This window comes from Ahaetulla prasina, chromosome 16 (assembly GCF_028640845.1).
Source record: "Ahaetulla prasina isolate Xishuangbanna chromosome 16, ASM2864084v1, whole genome shotgun sequence".
Taxonomy (NCBI): domain Eukaryota; kingdom Metazoa; phylum Chordata; class Lepidosauria; order Squamata; family Colubridae; genus Ahaetulla; species Ahaetulla prasina.
Window position 1 is genome coordinate 9,772,794 of NC_080554.1, and position 19,093 is coordinate 9,791,886.

The following is a 19,093-nucleotide window of genomic DNA, read 5'->3' on the forward strand; positions in this document are numbered from 1 at the left end:
CATCTTTCTTCACTCCCCTGCTCCCTTTCTTTTCCTTCCTTCCCTCCTTCCCACCCTCCTTTCCTTCCCTCCCTCCCTTCCTTCTCTCCTCCCTCTCTCTGTCCTCGTTCCTTCCCTTCTTCCCTCTTCCCTCCTTTCCTCCCTCCCTCCTTCCTCCTTCCCTTCCTTCCTCCCTCCCTCCCTCCTTCCCTTCCTTCCCTCCCTTCCCTTCCCTCCCTTCCTTCCTTCCCTCCCTCTCTCCTCCCCCCTTCATTCCTTCCTCCCTCCCTTCCTTTCCATCCATAATTTATTTATTTATTTATTTATTTATTTATATATATATATATATTTGTTTTCTGAGGTTTTCGCGGGTGTTTGTATGTAGGTCTTTGGTTATTCGGGTTTTCTCCCGCATAAAATTGGAAGTGTCTTGGCGACGTTTCGACGAAGTCTCATTCGTCATCTTCAGGCTTCAGCTTCGTGCTTCTGGGAGCAACGTGTGATTGCAGCCGTTTCTTCCTTTTTAACTGCTAGTGGGGGTTTGAACTGATTGGGTGGGAGCTTGGCTGTGTTCTGATTGGATGGGGGTTTTTTGTGCTCTGATTGGCTGGGGGTGTGTCCTGTTTGGGTGGGGGCTTGGTTGTGCTCAGATTAGTCTGAGTTGCAGGGGGATTTGAGCTGGTGAGCTGCACTGTTGCTGTTTGGCTTCGTGTTCGTGGTCATGCTACATCTTCGTAGTGGATGTCAGTCTGCTGCATGTATGGATTGGAGGGTTTTGAAATGGCTAATGTTGCAGCTGCGGTCTGGCTTCTGGTCCTTGGTCGTGCTTCCTGATCAGTGTGGGTTTGGGTCTGCTTTCTGGGTGGATGTGTGGTGGTGACATCCTGTGTGGACCTCGTGAGTGTGGGTCTGGTGTATATATATATATATATATATATATATATATATATATATATATATATATATATATATATATATATATATATATATATATATATATATATATATACGATCAAATTCTTGGATCAGAAATGAGCTGGAACCCCTTCCTCTGCCTTCATACCGCCATGACTTTGGTCATCAACCACAACACACCCAGCATCAGATGGCACAACCGAGGTAAGAATCTTGGTCGCCTAACGAGAAGGGAAGATCTTCTCTCTCCCTTACCTTCATGCCAGGTTCTCCAGGAAGCCCTTGCTGTCCTGCTGCCCCAGGAGGTCCCTGGAAGAGGAGGAGGAAGGAAGAAAAATAAATAGAGAAGACCCAACCCAGAACATGCTGGAGGGAAGCAATGAGATTGCTTCTTTTTTTTTTACCCAGACAAAAAGAGCTGAATGGCGAATTGTTCATTCAATTGTTCATTGCAATAATACAAGAGCAACCAATAGATTTAAACTTAACGTTAACTGCTTTAATCTAGATTGCAGAAAATATGACTTCTGTAACAGAATCATCAGTGTTTGGAATACTTTACCTGACTCTGTGGTCTCTTCCCATAATCCCAAAAGCTTTAACCAAAAACTTTCTACTATTTTTTTAATTATTTGCATTTATATCCCGCCCTTCTCCGAAGACTCAGGGCAGCTTACACTATGTTAAGCAATAGTCTTCATCCATTTGTATATTATATACAAAGTCAACTTTTATTGCCCCCAACAATCTGGGTCCTCATTTTACCTACCTTATAAAGGATGGAAGGCTGAGTCAACCTTGGGCCTGGTGGGACTTGAACTTGCAGTAATTGCAAGCAGCTGTGTTAATAACAGACAGACTTAGTCTGCTGAGCCACCAGAGGCCCTCACCCCATTGACCCCATATTGACCTCACCTCATTCCTAAGAGGACCATAAGGGGCGTGCTTAAGAGCACAAACGTGCCTACCGTTCCTGTCCTATTGTTTTTCTTTTTTATCTTCATATATATATATACTTATACTTATACCTCCTAATATTCCCTCATATATATGTTTATATACTATATAATCTTTTTGTGTGATGCTTATATATATTGAGACCTTTGAACTCTGGTGCTGGAGAAGACTCCTGCGAGTCCCTTGGACTGCAAGGCGAACAAATAAGTCAGTTCTAGAGGAGATCAACCCTGACTGCTCTTTAGAAGGCCAGATCCTGAAGGTGAAACTGAAATACTTTGGCCACCTAATGAAAAAGAAGGACTCACTGGAGAAGAGCCTAATGCTGGGAAAGATTGAGGGCAAAAGAAGAATGGGACGACAGAGAATGAGGTGGCTGGATGGAGTCACTGAAGCAATAGGCATGAGTTTAAATGGACTCCAGAAGATGGTAGAGGACAGGAAGGCCTGGAGGAATGTTGTCCATGGGTCGCGATGGGTCGGACGTGACTTCGCAAATAACAACAACAACAAAATATATATTGTTGTGACAAATAAAAATAAATAAAAATAAAATAAAAATAAATTTCCATAATAACAAAGCTGTCAAGTCTTCTGCTCTTGATATCAACCAGCGGTTGGCTATTGGGGGTTCCCAGGGGTTTGGGAGAACCTCTAGCTAAGATTCTGTGCAGTTCAGAGAATGTCCAAATCCCCTCCTGGCTGGCCCTGCCCCGCTGACCCTGTTCTGCCCCTCCCAGGAGTCCCCACACAGCCCATTTTGGATGCAGGTAAGTGCAGGGCACACATGGAGGCTCGGGGAGGGTGAAAAACAGTCTATCGGAAGTTCGGGAAGGCCAGAAACGGGCCTGTTTCTGGTCTCCAGAGGCCCTCCAGAGCCTGGGGAGGCCATTTTTGCCCTTCTGGTGGCTCCAGGAAAGCCTCCAGAGCCTCGGGGAGGGCAAAAATATCTGCCTTATCATTGTGCAGGAGGCTGACTAGGCCCCGCCCACCATGGCCACGCTCACCCAGCAACCGGGCAGAGAACCCCTTGCTAAAATTTTTGAAGCCCACCCCTGATATCAGCCATCATCTGTCCTCCCTGACTTTCTAATAAAGGGCGCATCTTGCAGTTCAGTCGTTGGGATGGAATCCGGGAAATTGTAGAAAAACGAGAGAGAGGTGGAAAGTCATATCCTACCTTATGTCCAACTTCGCCCAAAATTCCTGGTGGGCCTGGAGGGCCTTGGTGTCCCTGAAATGACAGGCGCACAAAGTTAAGAGCGTACAAAGCCTCCTGCTGAAGCAGACCAGGATCTTGAATGTACATGATGGATGAGCTGGTTGAGTGATGGGCACCAGTTGCAAATTGGAGATTCAGACATGCACGGAATCATTTCTGACTGTCCCTCCAAAGTTTTCAATCAAATCGCAATTTCTGTTGATCGGAAGAATTGCATTTCCTTCATTGCTTTTCATCAAATTAAATCAAATATGATTTAGGTGCTGGGTTCAAGAGAGGACCTCATTCTGGCCAAAGTGTTAAGGGAATGGACCAAGTAGAAAGAAATGCATGTTTTTCATATAAGACCTCTTCTCATCTTCAGAGAAGGCCTTCAGAGAAGATCTCATTTTGGTCAAAGTGTTAAGGGAATCTTCTGGCATCTTCAGAGAAGACTCATTTTGGCCAAAGTGTTAAGGGAATAGACCAAGCAGAAATAAACGCATCTTCTTCATAGAAGACCTCTTCTCCTCTTCAGAGAAGGTCTTCGGAGAAGATCTCATTTTGGTCAAAGTGTTAAGGGAATCTTCTGACATCTTCAGAGAAGACTCATTTTGGCCAAAGTGTTAAGGGAATCTTCTGGCGTCTTCAGAGAAGACCAAATTTTGGTGAAAGTGTTAAGGGAATGGACCAAGCAGAAAGAAATGCATCTTTTTCATAGAAGATCTGTTCTCATCTTCAGAGAAGATCTCATTTTGGCCAAAGTGTTAAGGGAATCTTCTGGTGTCTTCAGAGAAGACCTGTTAAGGGAATCTTCTGGCGTCTTCAGAGAAGACCTTCAGAGAAGACCTCATTTTGGCCAAAATGTTAAGAGAATGGACCAAGCAGAATGAGATGCAACAATGCTGGGGCTCCTTTGAAGAAGACTTCTTCCACATGGCTTCTCCCCAAGCTTCTCAGATAGGGATAATCAAGAGCAGGGTTGAAGAATGGACAGGAGTGGAGAGAAAAAACAGAGGTCCATTTGTGGTACTTGCCAAGTCTCCAGGAGGTCCTTTTGCTCCTTGGGGTCCAGAAGATCCTTGGATGCCCTGCAATGAAACAAGCCAATGGAAGAGACCAAGCTCTAAACGAGAGGCAACTTCTCTCGTAAATTTAATCGCCCTTCAATTTTTCCACTCCTCCAAATTAAGTAATTCAGCTTTATAACAGAGCAGAAGGCAGATTTAAAAAAAAACAAAAAACAACTTTTCAAGCCACCACTGTAATTACAAATAATGCATGAAAGTTAATTATATCATCGGGGAAATTTGCTTTCAAATCTTTTTTGCGCACCAAGCAAAACTGATGGGGCGGGGGGAAGGGTACCGAATTTAATGAGAACTTTAAAAAATAAAATAAAATTTAAAAAATCCAAAGTCATACAGAAGTGGAAGAAGCTGCTCAGTGGTGTTGAAAATCAGAAATCACGACCTGGGGGGGGAGAGGAGGAGGAGGAGGAGGAAGAGGAAATTGAAGAGGAGGAGGAGTCATTGGTGCTAGAAGAAGGGGAAGGGAAGGAAGGGGAAGAGGAAGAGAGGAGGAGGAGGAGGAGGAGGAGGAGGAGGAGGAGGAGGAGGAGGAGAAGGAGGAGGGGAGGAGGGGGGGAGGAGGAGGAGGAGGAGGAGGAGGAGGAGGAGAAGAAGAAGAAGAAGAAGAAGAAGAAGAAGAAGAAGAAGAAGAAGAAGAAGAAGAAGAAGAAGAAGAAGAAGAAGAAGAAGAAGAAGAAGAAGAAGAAGAAGAAGAAGAAGAAGAAATAATAATTTGACTTTAGGTCAAGCTTCTTGATCGACCACAAAGAAAAAGGTGGGGGGAGGAGGAATGGGAAGTGAAAGAAAGAGAAGGAGAAGGAGAAGGAGAAGGAGAAGGAGAAGGAGAAGGAGAAGGAGAAGGAGAAGGAGAAGGAAAGGAGAAGGAAGGAGAAGGAGAAGGAGAAGGAAGGGAAGGGAAGGAAGGGAAGGGAAGGAAGGGGAAGAGGAGGAGGAGGAGGAGGAGGAGGAGGAGGAGGAGGAGGAGGAGGAGGAGGAGGAGGAGAAGGAGGGGGAGAAGGAGGGGGAGGAGGAGGAGGAGGAGAAGAAGAAGAAGAAGAAGAAGAAGAAGAAGAAGAAGAAGAAGAAGAAGAAGAAGAAGAAGAAGAAGAAGAAGAAGAAGAAGAAGAAGAAGAAGAAGAAGAAGAAATAATTTGACTTTAGGTCAAGCTTCTTGATCGACCACAAAGAAAAAGGTGGGGGGAGGAGGAATGGGAAGTGAAAGAAAGAGAAGGAGAAGGAGAAGGAGAAGGAGAAGGAGAAGGAGAAGGAGAAGGAGAAGGAAAAGGAGAAGGAGAAGGAGAAGGAGAAGGAAAAGGGGAAGGGGAAGGGGAAGGAGAAGAGCTTTGACTGGATGGAAAAACCCTCCCTTATTCAACTTTACTAGCCTGGATCAAAGTCCATAAATGGTGGAAATAATTGCATACGGATTCTCCCCCTTACTGTCTCTGATAACCTATTAATTCTTCTCGTTAAGAGGCAAGACGAAGGATGGACTTACAGGGAAGCCACGAGATCCCCTCTCTCCCATTTCGCCGATCTTTCCCTGCAAAACACAAAGACTTGGATTCAGGTGGAAGATCAGAGCCGAGTCCTGCCAAGATAAACATCTCAAAGACTTTTAGATCCCTTCAAAAATACTGAACATACCTCTTGACCGTCCAGTCCTGGTTTACCTGGGTGACCTGGGAGGCCCTGTTAATAAGATCATAACAAAAAGAAAAGGGTTTTCTTTAAAAATAAATGCAAGAAAGGTTCATTTTTGAGGAATTATTGAGTCTGTCATCTGCACCTCTATAACTGTCTGGTTTGGTTCTGTAACCCAACAAGACAGACACAGACTTCAGAGGATCATTAGAACTGCAGAAGAAACGATGACTACCAACCTGCCTTCCATGGAGGACCTGTCTCCTGCACGAGTCAAAAAGAGGGATGGGAAAATATTTACAGACCCCTCACATCCTGGACATAAACTGTTTCAACTCCTACCCTCAAAACGACGCTATAGAGCACTGCACACCAGAACAACTAGACACAAGAACAGTTTCCCCCCCCCCAAAGCCATCACTCTGCTAAACAAATAATTCCCTCAATACTGTCAAACTATTCACTAAATCTGCACTACTATTAATCTTCTCATCGTTCCCATCACCCATCTCCTTCCACCTATGACTGAATGATTGTTGCTTGTTGCTTGTATCGATTTATATTGATATTGTTTCCTGATTGCTTATTTGTACCCTATGACTATCATTAAACATTGAATCTTATGATTCTTGATGAATGTATCTTGTCTTTTTATGTACACTGAGAGCATATGCACCAAAGACAAATTCCTTGTGTTTCCAATCACACTTGGCCAATAAAGAATTCTATTCTATTCTATTCTATTCTATTCTATTCTATTCTGTTCTGTTCTGTTCTGTTCTGTTCTGTTCTGTTCTGTTCTGTTGTGCTCTACTCTGCTCCGCTCCGCTCCACTTCTATTCTATTCTAGTCTAGTCTAGTCTAGTCTAGTCTAGTCTAGTCTAGTCTAATCTAGTCTAGTCTACCCTACCCTACTCTACTCTACTCTATTTTCTTTCCTTTTTCTATCTGGCCATTCTCCCAAAGATCAGAGAGAAAATCCACTCTACAATTAAAGGCGACGAGGGAAAAGGGACACGTGATGGAATTCTCCCAGTTGACCAAAGTCTAAAAGATAAATTTAGTATCCAGAACCCTCTTTCTTGCCTTGCCTTCTTGCAAAAACTTTAAAAATCCTGCACGCAACAAACTAGAACGTTGTGGAGATGAGTTCTGGGCCAGTTTTCTCCCTAACGGACCATGTAGAGAAATGGGAAGCTATGTTGAGAATATCATCCAGTCTGTGCTCAGTGTGTGTGGAAGGAAATACTAAAGCTCAGCCTATGTTTTTGGCAAGGAAGAATGACTTCCTAACTCTCTACACTCTGTAGAAGTACCGGGAATATTATTCCTGTCTCGTGGAGCCCATTGATTCTGAGATCTATCATTGGAGGCTTTCAAAAATAGACTGGACAACCATTTTTTAAAAAAATTTACATTTATATCCCGCCCTTCTCCGAAGACTCAGGGCGGCTTACAGTGTGTAAGGCAATAGTCTCATCCTATTTGTATATTTACAAAGTCAACTTATTGCCCCCCCCAACAATCTGGGTCCTCATTTTACCTACCTTATAAAGGATGGAAGGCTGAGTCAACCTTGGACCTGGTGGGACTAGAACCTGCAGTAATTGCAGGCAGCTGTGTTTTAATAACAGGCTTCTTACAGCCTGAGCCACACCGCGGAGCCATTTGACTAAGATGGTATAAGGTCTCCTTCATTGAAGAGGAACTTGGACTAGAAGACATCTGAAGTCTCTTCAGGCCTATGATTCTATGTTCTATGTCTTATCCCAGTTCAAGGAAGTTCAATCAAATCGCCAAACTTTCCAAATCAGATGGATTCTTCCTTGAATCGCATCTGGATCGATTTGGAGACTCTGATCTGATGATGACTGTAGGTGATGACCAGGTTAAACCTGATGGAGGGGTCAAATGTGTCATCAGTCATGAGTCCCTGCGTGCCCACAAGAGATCTAAGTCCAGTCCGCCTCCAATTCCTTTCTTAACTCCCGCTAATTTCCTTTTGACCGTTAGTAGTTCAGATGCTTCTAGAGAGCTTTAGCTTGCAATAAATCTTTATACTCATTTGACCCTCCTGGTTTCTCCTGGCACTTGACACTAGTAATTCAAATCTGCATGAAATGTGAGCTGCTTTGCCCACTTCTCAGTCTCAAGAGAATACAGAATAACAGGGACCTTGTAGGTCATCTAGTCCAACCCCCTGGTCAAGCAGGAGACCCTGTACCATTTCTGGCAAGTAGCTGAACGTATCTTTTCTTTTATGTACACTGAGAGCATATGCACCAAGACAAATTCCTTGTGTGTCCAATCACACTTGGCCAATAAAATTCTATTCTATTCTATTCTATTCTATTCTATTCTATTCTATTCTATTCTATTCTATTCTATTCAGTCTCTTCTTGAAAGCCTCCAGTGGGAACTCCCACAACGTCTGGAGGCAACATCTGTTCCATTGGTTGATTGTTCTCCCTGTCTGAAAAGTTCTCCTTATTTCTAGGTTGCTTCTCTCTTAGATCAGTTTCCATCCATTGTTCCTTGTCTGGCCTTCAGGTGCTTTGGAAAATAACTTGACCCTCCTCCTCTCTGGGGCATCCCCTCCAATATTGGAAAACTGCTATCCTGTCTCCCCTGGTCCTTCTCTTCACTAGACTAGCCAACTGTTCTTGCAACTGTACTTAGTAATAGAATCAACTCATCGGACACGGAACAACAGGAGTAGCAAAGATATTCGACATTCATGTTTCCTGTGTGTGATTCCTGCAGCCTGGCACAGAACCATGGAAAAGGTCCAGTCTCCGCCTTCCAGCAATGCAACGGGTCAACCGTGGCACATGTCCAAGAATGACTCTGCATCTTGACTCACCTTCGGTCCTTGGGGCCCCGCTTCACCTGGTGTTCCATCAGGACCTCGAGCACCCTTGGAGAGATTGGGGGGGGGAAAACCACACCCAAGTCACAAATATAAACACACCCTTTACATGCCAAAGAAGAAGAAGAAGAAGATCAAAGCGGGTTTAACTAGTGGTGGGATTCAAGTAATTTAACAACAGGTTCACCCAGGATCAGGCTAGCCATCGTGGGAGGCGTGGTCCTTCAGCTCCACTGCATATACAGGACCAGCCTCCCGCGACAGCCAACCTGACCCTGGGCGGTGTTGTGGCCCGCTAGTGGGTCTGGTGGCAGACTCAGACAGTGAGGAGGTTGGGGAGGAACATGGGGTCTGGGGAAGGCTCTCATGAGTGCTCTGCATCAGAGGCAGAAAGGGGGCCAGGGCCATCCGACAGTTGTCAGCTGCCTTTGGAGTCAGACATCAGTGGGGCAGAAGAAGAGCTGGAGCCTGTTCCCGGTATGTGCATGTACAGGGCTGCCAGGAGAAGGGAACAGCTAAGGAACAAAGGTCGACTCAGGAGTAAAGCCACAGGTGGACAGTGAATGGCCCCTCGCATAGGGAATAAAGAGGAGCGAAAGGGGAGGGGAGTTTGCAGGAGACAATTAGTTCGCTTAATTGGTTTGTGACTCTCGGAGACTGCAGAACCCTATTCTAGAAGAAACAAGTCACACCTTCCTCACACTGTCTTCTCCATGGTCCCAAAGGCACAAAATAACAAGAAGAAGCTCTCCAGATTCCATGAGTATCTTCCACTTGTTATTTCTGTCACTTTTGACAGATTTCTTATGCTGCCAGCGGAGGAGGAACCCAGGTTTCTATCCAGCAAAGGAACCTGATCCTGCAGGAACTGGGCGACATTTTCCAAGCAAATGGATTGAATTGCGCTGAGGCCACACCGTGTAAGCAAAGACCCCTTGTTGAAGGATGCACAATCTTCCGCATATGGTGAGGATTAATCGGTGGGGGGCGGGGGGGAGGGGATTAAAATCATTGCACCAAAAAGGGAAAATCAGGGGCTCATTACGAACGACAACTTGCAAAGGACCGAACGAACAAACATCCCTCCCTGGTACAAACATGCAAGAAATAGGATGCAGACCCGACAAGAAGCGAGTTCCATCTTTGTCATGGGAGAGAAGAATCGTTTTAAAACGTCTGTTTTTAGTTTGGGGTTTGGGTGTTTCCTACACACACACGCACACACCGCCCCCCCCGAAGTTGACATGGAGTTCTTTTCCATCCCAACACTATAATTGCTAAATTTGAGACCCTCATAAATCACACTGGGGCTTCTGAATCAGAACCAGAATCTGAGTCATTCCCTTGCCTTCGAAAGGGCTCTGAAAGAGCACAATGTGAGATCAATTGTGACAGCAGAGAAAGGAAACGAGTGGAGGGGGGAGAGGGAGAAGGAAGAGAGAGAGGAGAGACAGGGAGAGAGAGAAGAGAGAGAGAGGAGAGAGAGGAGAGAGAAGAAAGAGAGAGAGGAGAGAGAGAAGAGAAAGAGAGAGGAAGAGAAGAGGAGAGAGAGAGAAGGAAGAGAAAAGAGAGAGGAGAGAGAAGAGAGAGGAGAAAGAGAGGAGAGAGGGAAGAGCAAAGACAGAGAAGAGAGGGGAGAAAGAGAAGAGAGGGGAGCAAGAAGAGAAGAGAAGAGAAGAGAAGAGAAGAGAAGAGAAGAGAAGAGAAGAGAAGAGAAGAGAAGAGAAAGAGAGAGAAAAGAGAAGAGAAGGAAGAGAAAAGAGAGAGGAGAAAGAGAGGAGAGAGGAAGAGGGAAGAGAGAAAAGAGAGAAGAGAGGGGAAAGAGAAGAGAGAGGAGAGAGAAGAAGAGAGAAGAGAAGAGAAGAGAGAGGAGAGAGAGAAGAGAAGAGAGAGAGAGAGAAGAGAAGAGAGAGAGAGGAGAGAGGAGAGAGGAAGAGAGAGAAGAGGAGAGAGAGAGAGAGAGAAGAGAGAGAAAAGAGAGGAGAGAGGATAAAGAGAAGAGAAAGAGAGGAGAGAGGGAAGAGGGAAGAGAGAGAGGGGGGAGAAGAGAGAGAAAAGAGAAGAGAGAGAGGAGAGAGAGGAGAGAAGAAAGATAGGGAAGAGAAAGATAGAAGAGAGGCGAGAGGGGAGAGAAGAGAGAGAGAAGAGGGGAGGAGGGAAAGAGGGAAAGGAACAGCTTTCCATTCTGCCTTGAATTATGTTTTTGGATAGGAGATCAGAGGCAGAGGGCAGGCAGAGAGGGGCAGGCATCTAAAATTATAGCCAGGGGCTTCCTTCCTCAGAAACGGAACAAAACCAAAAAGAGGAGGGCGGGAGACAAATGTCAATAAAATTAAGGACTTGTTCTTGTAAGATAATTACGAAAGGGTGGGACCAAGAGAGATGTTTGGGTATCCATTGGGGGGAAAAAACCAAAACTTATGCAATACTTTTTTCTTCCAGTGACAGTTAAGTATAAATTCAAGAGCAGAATAGGTTGGAATGATCTCAAGCTGGCTGGTTCTGGCTCGCCTCCTGCCATCTTAGTTACCCAGAATGCCCAGAGGGACACAGCAGGGACTTGTGGGAAATGTGGAGGGTGACTTCAAAGGAGGACAATTTTCAATTTTTGCATATTACCCCGAAGTTCAGGGCTGATCTGTAGGGAACCCTGTTCCTGAGAAAGGATGGGGATTGCGGGGAGAGGGAAATCACAATTTGGCTGTTTTTCGTTGACGTGGAAAGCCATAAAATAAATCTTTCATGGTCTGTGGACAATCCAGCAATCCAAGAAACTCTCATGGCAGAAGAAATAAGAGGAATTAGAACAGAACAGAACAGAACAGAATAGAATAGAATAGAATAGAATAGAATAGAATAGAATAGAATAGAATAGAATAGAATAGAATAGAATAGAATAGAATAGAATAGAATAGAAATTGGAAGAGAGTAGAGTAGAGTAGAGTAGAGTAGAGTGGAGTGGAGTGGAGTGGAGTGGAGTGGAGTAGAGTAGAGTAGAGTAGAGTAGAGTAGAGTAGAGTAGAGTAGAGAGAATAGAATAGAATAGAATAGAAATTGGAAGAGAGAGAGAAGAAGAGAAGAGAAGAGAAGAGAAGAGAAGAGAAGAGAAGAGAGAGAATAGAATAGAAATTGGAAGAGGTAGAGTGGAGTAGAGTAGAGTAGAGTAGAGTAGAGTAGAGTAGAAATTGGAAGAGAGGAGAGTAGAGTGAGTGGAGTAGAGTAGAGTGGAGTAGAGTGGAGAGAGAGAGAGAGTGGAGAGTAGAGTAGAGTGGAGAGTGGAGTAGAATAGAAATTGGAGAGAGAGAGAGTAGAGTAGAGTAGAGGAGTAGAGTAGAGTGGAGAGTAGAGAGAGTAGAGTGGAGTAGAGTAGAATGGAATAGAATAGAAATTGGAAGAGAGAGAGAGAGTAGAGGAGTAGAGTAGAGAGTAGAGTAGAATAGAATAGAATAGAATAGAAATTGGAAGAGAGAGAGAATAGAATAGAATAGAAATTGGAAGAGAGTAGAGTAGAGTAGAGTAGAGTAGAGTAGAATAGAATAGAATAGAATAGAATAGAATAGAATAGAATAGAATAGAAATTGGAAGAGAGTAGAGTAGAGTAGAGTAGAGTAGAGTAGAGTAGAGTAGAGTAGAGTAGAGTAGAGTAGAGTAGAGTAGAAATTGGAAGAGAGGAGAGGAGAATAGGGGAGAGGAGAGGAGAGGAGAAGAGAAATTGGAAGAGAGTAGAGTAGAGTAGAGTAGAGTAGCGTAGCGTAGCGTAGCGTAGCATAGCATAGAACAGAACAGAACAGAACAGAACAGAACCTCGGAGGTCTTCTAGTCCAGCCCCCTGCTCAAGCAGGAGAACCTATACCATTTCAGACCAGTGACTATCTTGGCTCTGTGAGATAGGCATGGCTGCACAATGTTCTCGCAAAGGTTTAGAAAGTATTTCAGGGACTGTAAAAAAATATTATTTGAAAGACTGGATCTAATGCAGGCTGTCCTTGACTTACGACCACAACTGAGCCCAAATTTTGTTGTCATTGCTAAGCGAGACCGCTGTCAAGCCAATTTTGCCCTATTTTACGATCTTTCTTGCTACAAGTTGTTAAATGAATCACTGCAGGTGATAAGTTAGGAACCCGGTCGTTAAGTGAAACTGGCCTCCCCATCAACTTTGCTCATCAGAAGATCGACTCCCCCGCCCCAGGATGCTGCAACTGTCTTACACTGAATTTGAATTTGGGTCTCGTGACCATGAGGATGCTACAACGGTCGCAAGCGTGGAAAAACGGTTCTAAGGCACTTTCTTCAGTGCTGTTGCAACTTCGAACGGTTGCTAAGCGAACTGCCGTAGGTTGAGGACTATCTATCTTAGGCCAAATCAGGGAGGAGAACAATTTCATCGCTTGCTTCTTCCTTTGTCATCACCATCATTTCGGTGGCAACCCAGAGCGGCTCTTGTCTCTGAAGTGGTGGAATGAATGGGTCTACTCGTTTCCCCATTGATGAAAGCCATCAATCATAGTTCATCTAAAGTAAGTGTCAGCAACCTGCAGCTCCAGAGCCGCATGCGGCTCTTGGGCCCTCTGCTGTGGCTCCCTGTTGGGTGATCCCACCATTGGCTGGCCCCGCCCCTCGCTCTCCCCTCCCAGTCATTCCTCACCTGGCCTGAGAAGGTAAGGGCGATGGCGGAGGATGGAGAAGCGGCCAGGGCAGAGACAGAGAGATACAGAGAGAGGGTGGGGAGAGGGGACAAGGGGAAGGGGAGAGAGAGAGATGTCAAAAGGGTTTTGTGGTTCCCGGTGTTTTTTAACAACTGGTTCTCTGTGTAATGACTGGCTGGGTAGGCGTGGCTAGGGGGAGGTCATGTGACTGGTGGAAGTGAGTGACGTTGAGTTGGCCACGTCCACCCAGGTTTTGTGGCTCCTGGTGTTTTCTTTTCTGTGGGAAACGGGTCCAAATGGCTCTTTGAGTGTTTAAGGTTGCAGACCCCTGATATAACCTATTATTATTATCTCCATCTCTTGTCTCCAAAAACGGCAGAGAATATCTCAGTGAGATGCAAGCAAGTATTTGATGATGCTTAAGATGATGCTTAATGGTGTTTCTCAACACTGGCTGCTTTAAGATGGGCCGACTTCAATTCCCAGAAGTCCACCCATCTTAAAGCAGCCAATGTTGAGAAACACGTTGCTTCAGATGCTTGAGCTCCATTGAGAAGGAAGGGCTGGGGAAGATTGTACCAGCTGGGGCCAACTTCTCCTGCTATGTAGGGCTCTTCCAGCTTCCATATATGGTCTCCTGTAATTGCTCAGCAGACCCAAGTTCTTAAACTAAAGAATGAATGTGGAATGAAAGCCAACCAGGAGGTCTCCACAGGCCAGGAAGAACGAGCCATCCAGAACTCAATTGGATATTCCAAAATTGAAAAAGAAGAGTCGAGTTTCCGATGAGGAATTGGGATGATGGAGGAAGACATCCAGTTCTTTCCTTCCAAATTATTATTACTGTTGTTATTATTGCTGTCGTTCAGTCACTAAATCATGCCTCACTCTTCACGACCATATCACGCAAGGCCCTCCTGTCCTCCACGATCTCCCGGATTTTGCCGAAATTCATGTTCATTGCATCGAGGACCCTATCGAACCATCTCATCCTCTGCCTTCTCCTTCTCCTTTTGCCTTCTGCCTTTCCCACCACCAGGGTATTCTCCAAGGAGTCCTCTCTTCTCATTTGGTGGCCAAAGTATTTGAGCTTCAGCTCAACGGTCAAGAACAGTCAAGGTTGATTTCTTTCAGGATTGACTGAGTTCCTTGCAGCCCAAGAGACTCTCAGCAGTCTTCTCCAACACCACAATTGGAAAGCATCAATGCTTCAGCGCTCAGCCTCCCTTGTGGTCTTAATTCCTCAAAATAATTGGTCATTAATTGAAGCCCATGTAAAAACCGTGGTTATCTGGAGTTTGGCTTAAGCGACTTGTCTGGCCTCCATTCAGATTCTCAAAGGCCTTCGCTGAATTGTGAAGGTCTTCAAAATTCTTGATCTGCTGTCGACTGCAGCAGAGCTGAGGATCCTGGATGCCAAATGCTCCGCTTGTTTGGAATCCAGCTCTTTCTCCTGCCCCAAAGGAGACACTACCACCACCACCTGGCGCTGGGCCTGATTTCCACCTTAGGAAAACCAACTTTCCAAAACTTTTGGGCTGAGGGCAAACTGGGAAACGTTGCCCACCGGCGCCAAGCTTCGGGCCCTGGCGTGTTTCATCCCAAGATCTCCTGGAAGGGAAGCCAAGCACGGGAGCTGTACACAGCGGGGGGAATGTTTGGCAGAGACGTTGCCGGGGGGAAAAACCCACAGTTGCTGCTGGAAATACAGATTTGGCACCGCAGGGGAAAAAGAAATTATGAAAAAAGGGAAGGGGAAAAGAGAGAGCAAAGCAGGAGCCAAAGAGAAGTTTCCTTCTGGCTGCGTTACCTCTTTGTGGTGCAAAAATACTGGAGTTTTAAGCGTCACTGACAGAGATAATTTTGGCTCTGGAAGATTTGCAGAAGAATATTTTTTCCATGAATCCCTTCTGGACAAGATCTGAGTTCCTCTCCGTCACTCATTCCTCCAAAATAGCTATTCCTGCCACAGGGAGTAGGCGAGGAAAACCCCCAACTACTCAATGCTCGGTTAGTAAGAAGAAAGAATTGGGCATCTCCCTTTCCTAACCAAGAAATAAGACAACTGGCTACACAAAAGTCCCATCCTTCAATCAATAACTTCTCCAGCTTCTGGTTGGCTATTGCTGAATCTCATCCAACCAATCTCTTTTCAACTAGCTTGGCAGGAAGTGTGTTTTAAGCCCAACCAATGGTTGTTTGACTCTAGTCCTAAAAAATAACCAAGAAATAAGACAACTAGTTGCACCAAAGACCCATCCATCAATCAATAACTTGTCTAGCTTCTGGTTGGCTATTGCCGAATCTCATCCAACCAATCTCTCTTCAACTAGCTCGGCAGGAAGCATGTTTTAAGCCCAACCAATGGTTGTTTGACCCTAAAAAATAACCAAGAAATAAGACAACTTGTTGCGCCAAAGACCCATCCATCAATCAATAACTTCTCCAGCTTCTGGTTGGCTATTGCTGAATCTCATCCAACCAATCTCTCTTCTAGCTTGGCAGGAAGCGTGTTTTAAGCCCAACCAATGGTTGTTTGTCTCTAGTCCTAAAAAATAACTACTGGCCCAACCAACGGGATTTTTTTGTTAGAGCCCAACCAACGTTTCTTCCTTAACACGTCTTTGATTCGTGTTTAATGAAATATGGGGCTTCCTACCAGCAGGGTAAGGTTCAAACAAGTGGCTTTCAACATCTAGAAGGCCGAAGCAAAACAGGAAAAGATCTGCAACAATGGAAGCAACTCCTGCAGCTGGAAAAATCATGATTTTATCCCTTTAATGGATTTTACTGTGGAATCATTTGAAGTTGCAGTTGTTATCAACTACCCAGGCTTGGAAAATGAAGAACGAAGAGTTCAGAGCTACAGAGATGGGTCAAAGCTGCGTCTTAATTTCATTGATGGGTTTAATCAACAATCCTAGAAATTGGTTGTGTGGGCTCTTAAACATCAAGAGATTCCTAAATTCATTTTGCAATTCTAGTAGAGAAGGCATCGTGAAGAGGAAGTTGATGCTTACTATCCGCTTGTTGGGTAGAACGGTTACTCTTCGTGCCTGGTTTGCAGGCTAGACTAAATGTAAGCAGTTTCAGAACAGGGTATTTAAGGCAGGGGTCCCGAGACCCCGAGCTGTGGCCTATTCGGAACTGGGCCGCACGAGAGGTGGGCCAATGTGTGTGCACAGCTCCACTCAAGCGAGTGGCACCCCAAAAGCTTCTCTTCTCACTAGCATGAGTGGAGATGTGTGTGTGCGCATGCTGGCCTGTTGTGGCCCACCAGTGGCCAGTGGAGCTGGCAGCAGACTCGGATGAGGAGGAGGTTGGGGAAGAACTTGGCCAGTTCTGGACACTGGGGAAGTGTTGTGACTCATCCTCCTTCCTCTCCTCAGCCAGGCCCCTCCCGTCTCCAACCTGGCCTTTTATCAGACTCCGAGTCTGATAATGAAGATGAACGGCCTGTCATGACTCCAGTCCCCGGCCCTGGCCTCATGCCCGGAGAGGATTCAAGGAGTGAAAGGAGAAGCCCAATAAACCTCACTCACACAGCGTGTGTTCCTTTGGCTCAGCCTTCAGAGCAGGAAGCCAGCCAGGTGGTGGAATTACCCGGGCCTACTCCCTCTGACCCCGCCCTTTCCCAAACGCTGATAGCAGATCCAGCTGAAGACAATTCAGAGTAGGTGGACCCTCGCTTCCAGAGATCTGAGAGGCGACACCAGCAGAAGGAAGGGTGGGGCAGGCCTGGATAAATGCTGAGTCATGGAGCCACACCCCACAGCCTATATAAAGGACCTGCTTTTGGCATTCCAACCTTGAGTCAAGCAAAGTCTTATCGAGTTTCCTGATACTGGACCCTATCACTGAAGTTACAACTTGGACTCCTGCCTGCCCTGATAAACCTCGAAGGAACTTGGCAAGCTGCAGAGGCTTCGTTGCCAAGTTTGTTACGGACTTCCTTGACTTGTTCGTCGGAGTGGGGGTGGGACACGACAGGAAGGCTCTGATGGATGCTCAGCGTCAGACACAGAGACAGAGCCAGGGTAGTCCGGCACTTCCCAGCCAGAGAGGCAGCTGCCTTTAGAGTCAGAGATGAGTGAGGAGGAGGAGGAACAGCTGGGGCCTCTTCGAGATATAAGTATGCGCAGAACAGATAGGAGAGGAGAACAATGAAGGACAATGAGCCGGCCGGGAAGCAAAACAAACATGGACACTGACTGGCCCCTTCCTGGCTGGGGAATAAACAGGAGGAAAAGGGAGGGGTTTGGTTGTCGCAGAAGACAACCGTTCGCATTTCTGGAAAATTTGCTCCTTGCGTGTTTCGTGCGACAAAGATTGCCTTGCCAGGACTCAGGTTTGTCTATTTCTCTGTTTGAACTGACTTAATTTGCTCCCAGCTGGGAGCTCCCAGCCTCGCATTTATCATAACGAGCTGATAAGGACTATTGTTTCCGTTAACTCCTTGCAGGACTCTTGCCTGGACTTTCTGTTGGTGAAGGCTGTGAATTCCCAAGGTGTAAATAAACAGGGGGGGTTTTCTTTGTGGGGGAGTCTGTTTCTTGCTTCTGCAAAGGAAGGCCGGGTCAGAATATGGCCTGCCACTCGCGGGGCCCATTTTCCCATCTTCCCCCCATAGTCTGCTGTCTCCCGATGTTCCAAAAGCGGAGCGGTGAGAACAGATGGGACGAGCGCACCTTGCTCAGCTTTGCTGACTCACAGAGGCTGCCTGCACAGGACATCTGATCTGCTTTTGGGGCGTCAGGCAGCCTCAGTGAGTCTGAAGGGGCAGGAGTAGCCGCAAAGGTTAGGGCCTCTTTTCCTCATTTTTCTAAAAAAAAAAATCACCCGAACCTTGCTCCATATCTCACTGTTATGACGGAGGACTTGGGATGATGGTTATGTTGTGACCCAGGCCCAAGTAGGTAGTAGGAAACTCAATCAGTGAAAAAACAAACAAACTTTATTCGAACAGCTGAGAATTACTTCATTCCCAGCGTCGTTCAACTAAATTAAAATAAATTCCTCCCAACACAAATTCCTCAGTCCTATCGCAAACTTTGATCCAATTAGGCAAACTGCCAAAGGCCTTTCTTGGCAAAAGTTCAGAAGACACCGATACGAACAAATGCAACAAGACAAAGCTATCAACATTGTTTTCCGGCAAAGCCCAAATACCGTTGCTGGTCTTTTAAGCCTTATGGGAGGGGCCAATCATCTCTTGGCCCTACTCCCGAGTTGTCCTCTCTGCTTGAGCTGCTCTTGCCTTCTGGCAGCCCTTCTCATGTGTGCATTAGGAACAGGCTCCTCCTGTTCCTCTGCCTCACTACTGTCAGTCTCTGGAGGTTCCCCGATGGCCCTGGCCACACCTCAGCCTCATCGCTGTCTGACTCTGTTCCCAGCTCCACAGGCTGCTGGCAGACCACAGCAGGTTAAACAGTTCTGTTTCAAACCCTAAAGGGTTGCTTCTGCTCTAAATTCTCTAGAAAATATCGTAAATTTCACTTACCCGCCGGCCTTTAGGTCCTCTTATCCCTGGGGAGCCACGAATTCCTGGGGACCCCTTGAAAATGATGAAATAACATTCTCAGGTAATTTAGGACTCACCATCAGGTCTTGTGAAATGGAATTTTGCAGGTGAGGTTCATTCTAAGGTCACCTCTGCTTGGCAGAGTCAAAAGAAACTGACCAAACCTTTAGGGAACTATGTTGGGCATTTTCCTTAATCAACTCTTTTTTTAAAAAAAAATTGGTAAGTGTTCACTTTTGTGGGAAGAAAAATCCAGTCCGGTTCCAAGATAGCAGAAAAGTGCTGGAA

At 45.8% G+C, this 19,093-nt stretch overlaps 1 protein-coding gene across 1 annotated transcript in view; it reads right to left on the bottom strand.

Annotated features, from left to right (window-relative positions):
- Positions 1-19,093, bottom strand: part of LOC131186096 (collagen alpha-1(XXVII) chain-like) — a 238,539-nt gene that overhangs the window by 67,939 nt on the left and 151,507 nt on the right. Inside the window, exons 28-34 of the mRNA XM_058159356.1 lie at positions 18,785-18,838; positions 8,630-8,683; positions 5,770-5,814; positions 5,621-5,665; positions 4,090-4,143; positions 3,032-3,085; positions 1,150-1,203 (exon numbers count right to left, since the gene is read on the bottom strand). Coding sequence (XP_058015339.1) covers positions 1,150-1,203; positions 3,032-3,085; positions 4,090-4,143; positions 5,621-5,665; positions 5,770-5,814; positions 8,630-8,683; positions 18,785-18,838 — 360 coding nt within the window. The remainder of the gene's footprint in view (positions 1-1,149; positions 1,204-3,031; positions 3,086-4,089; positions 4,144-5,620; positions 5,666-5,769; positions 5,815-8,629; positions 8,684-18,784; positions 18,839-19,093) is intronic.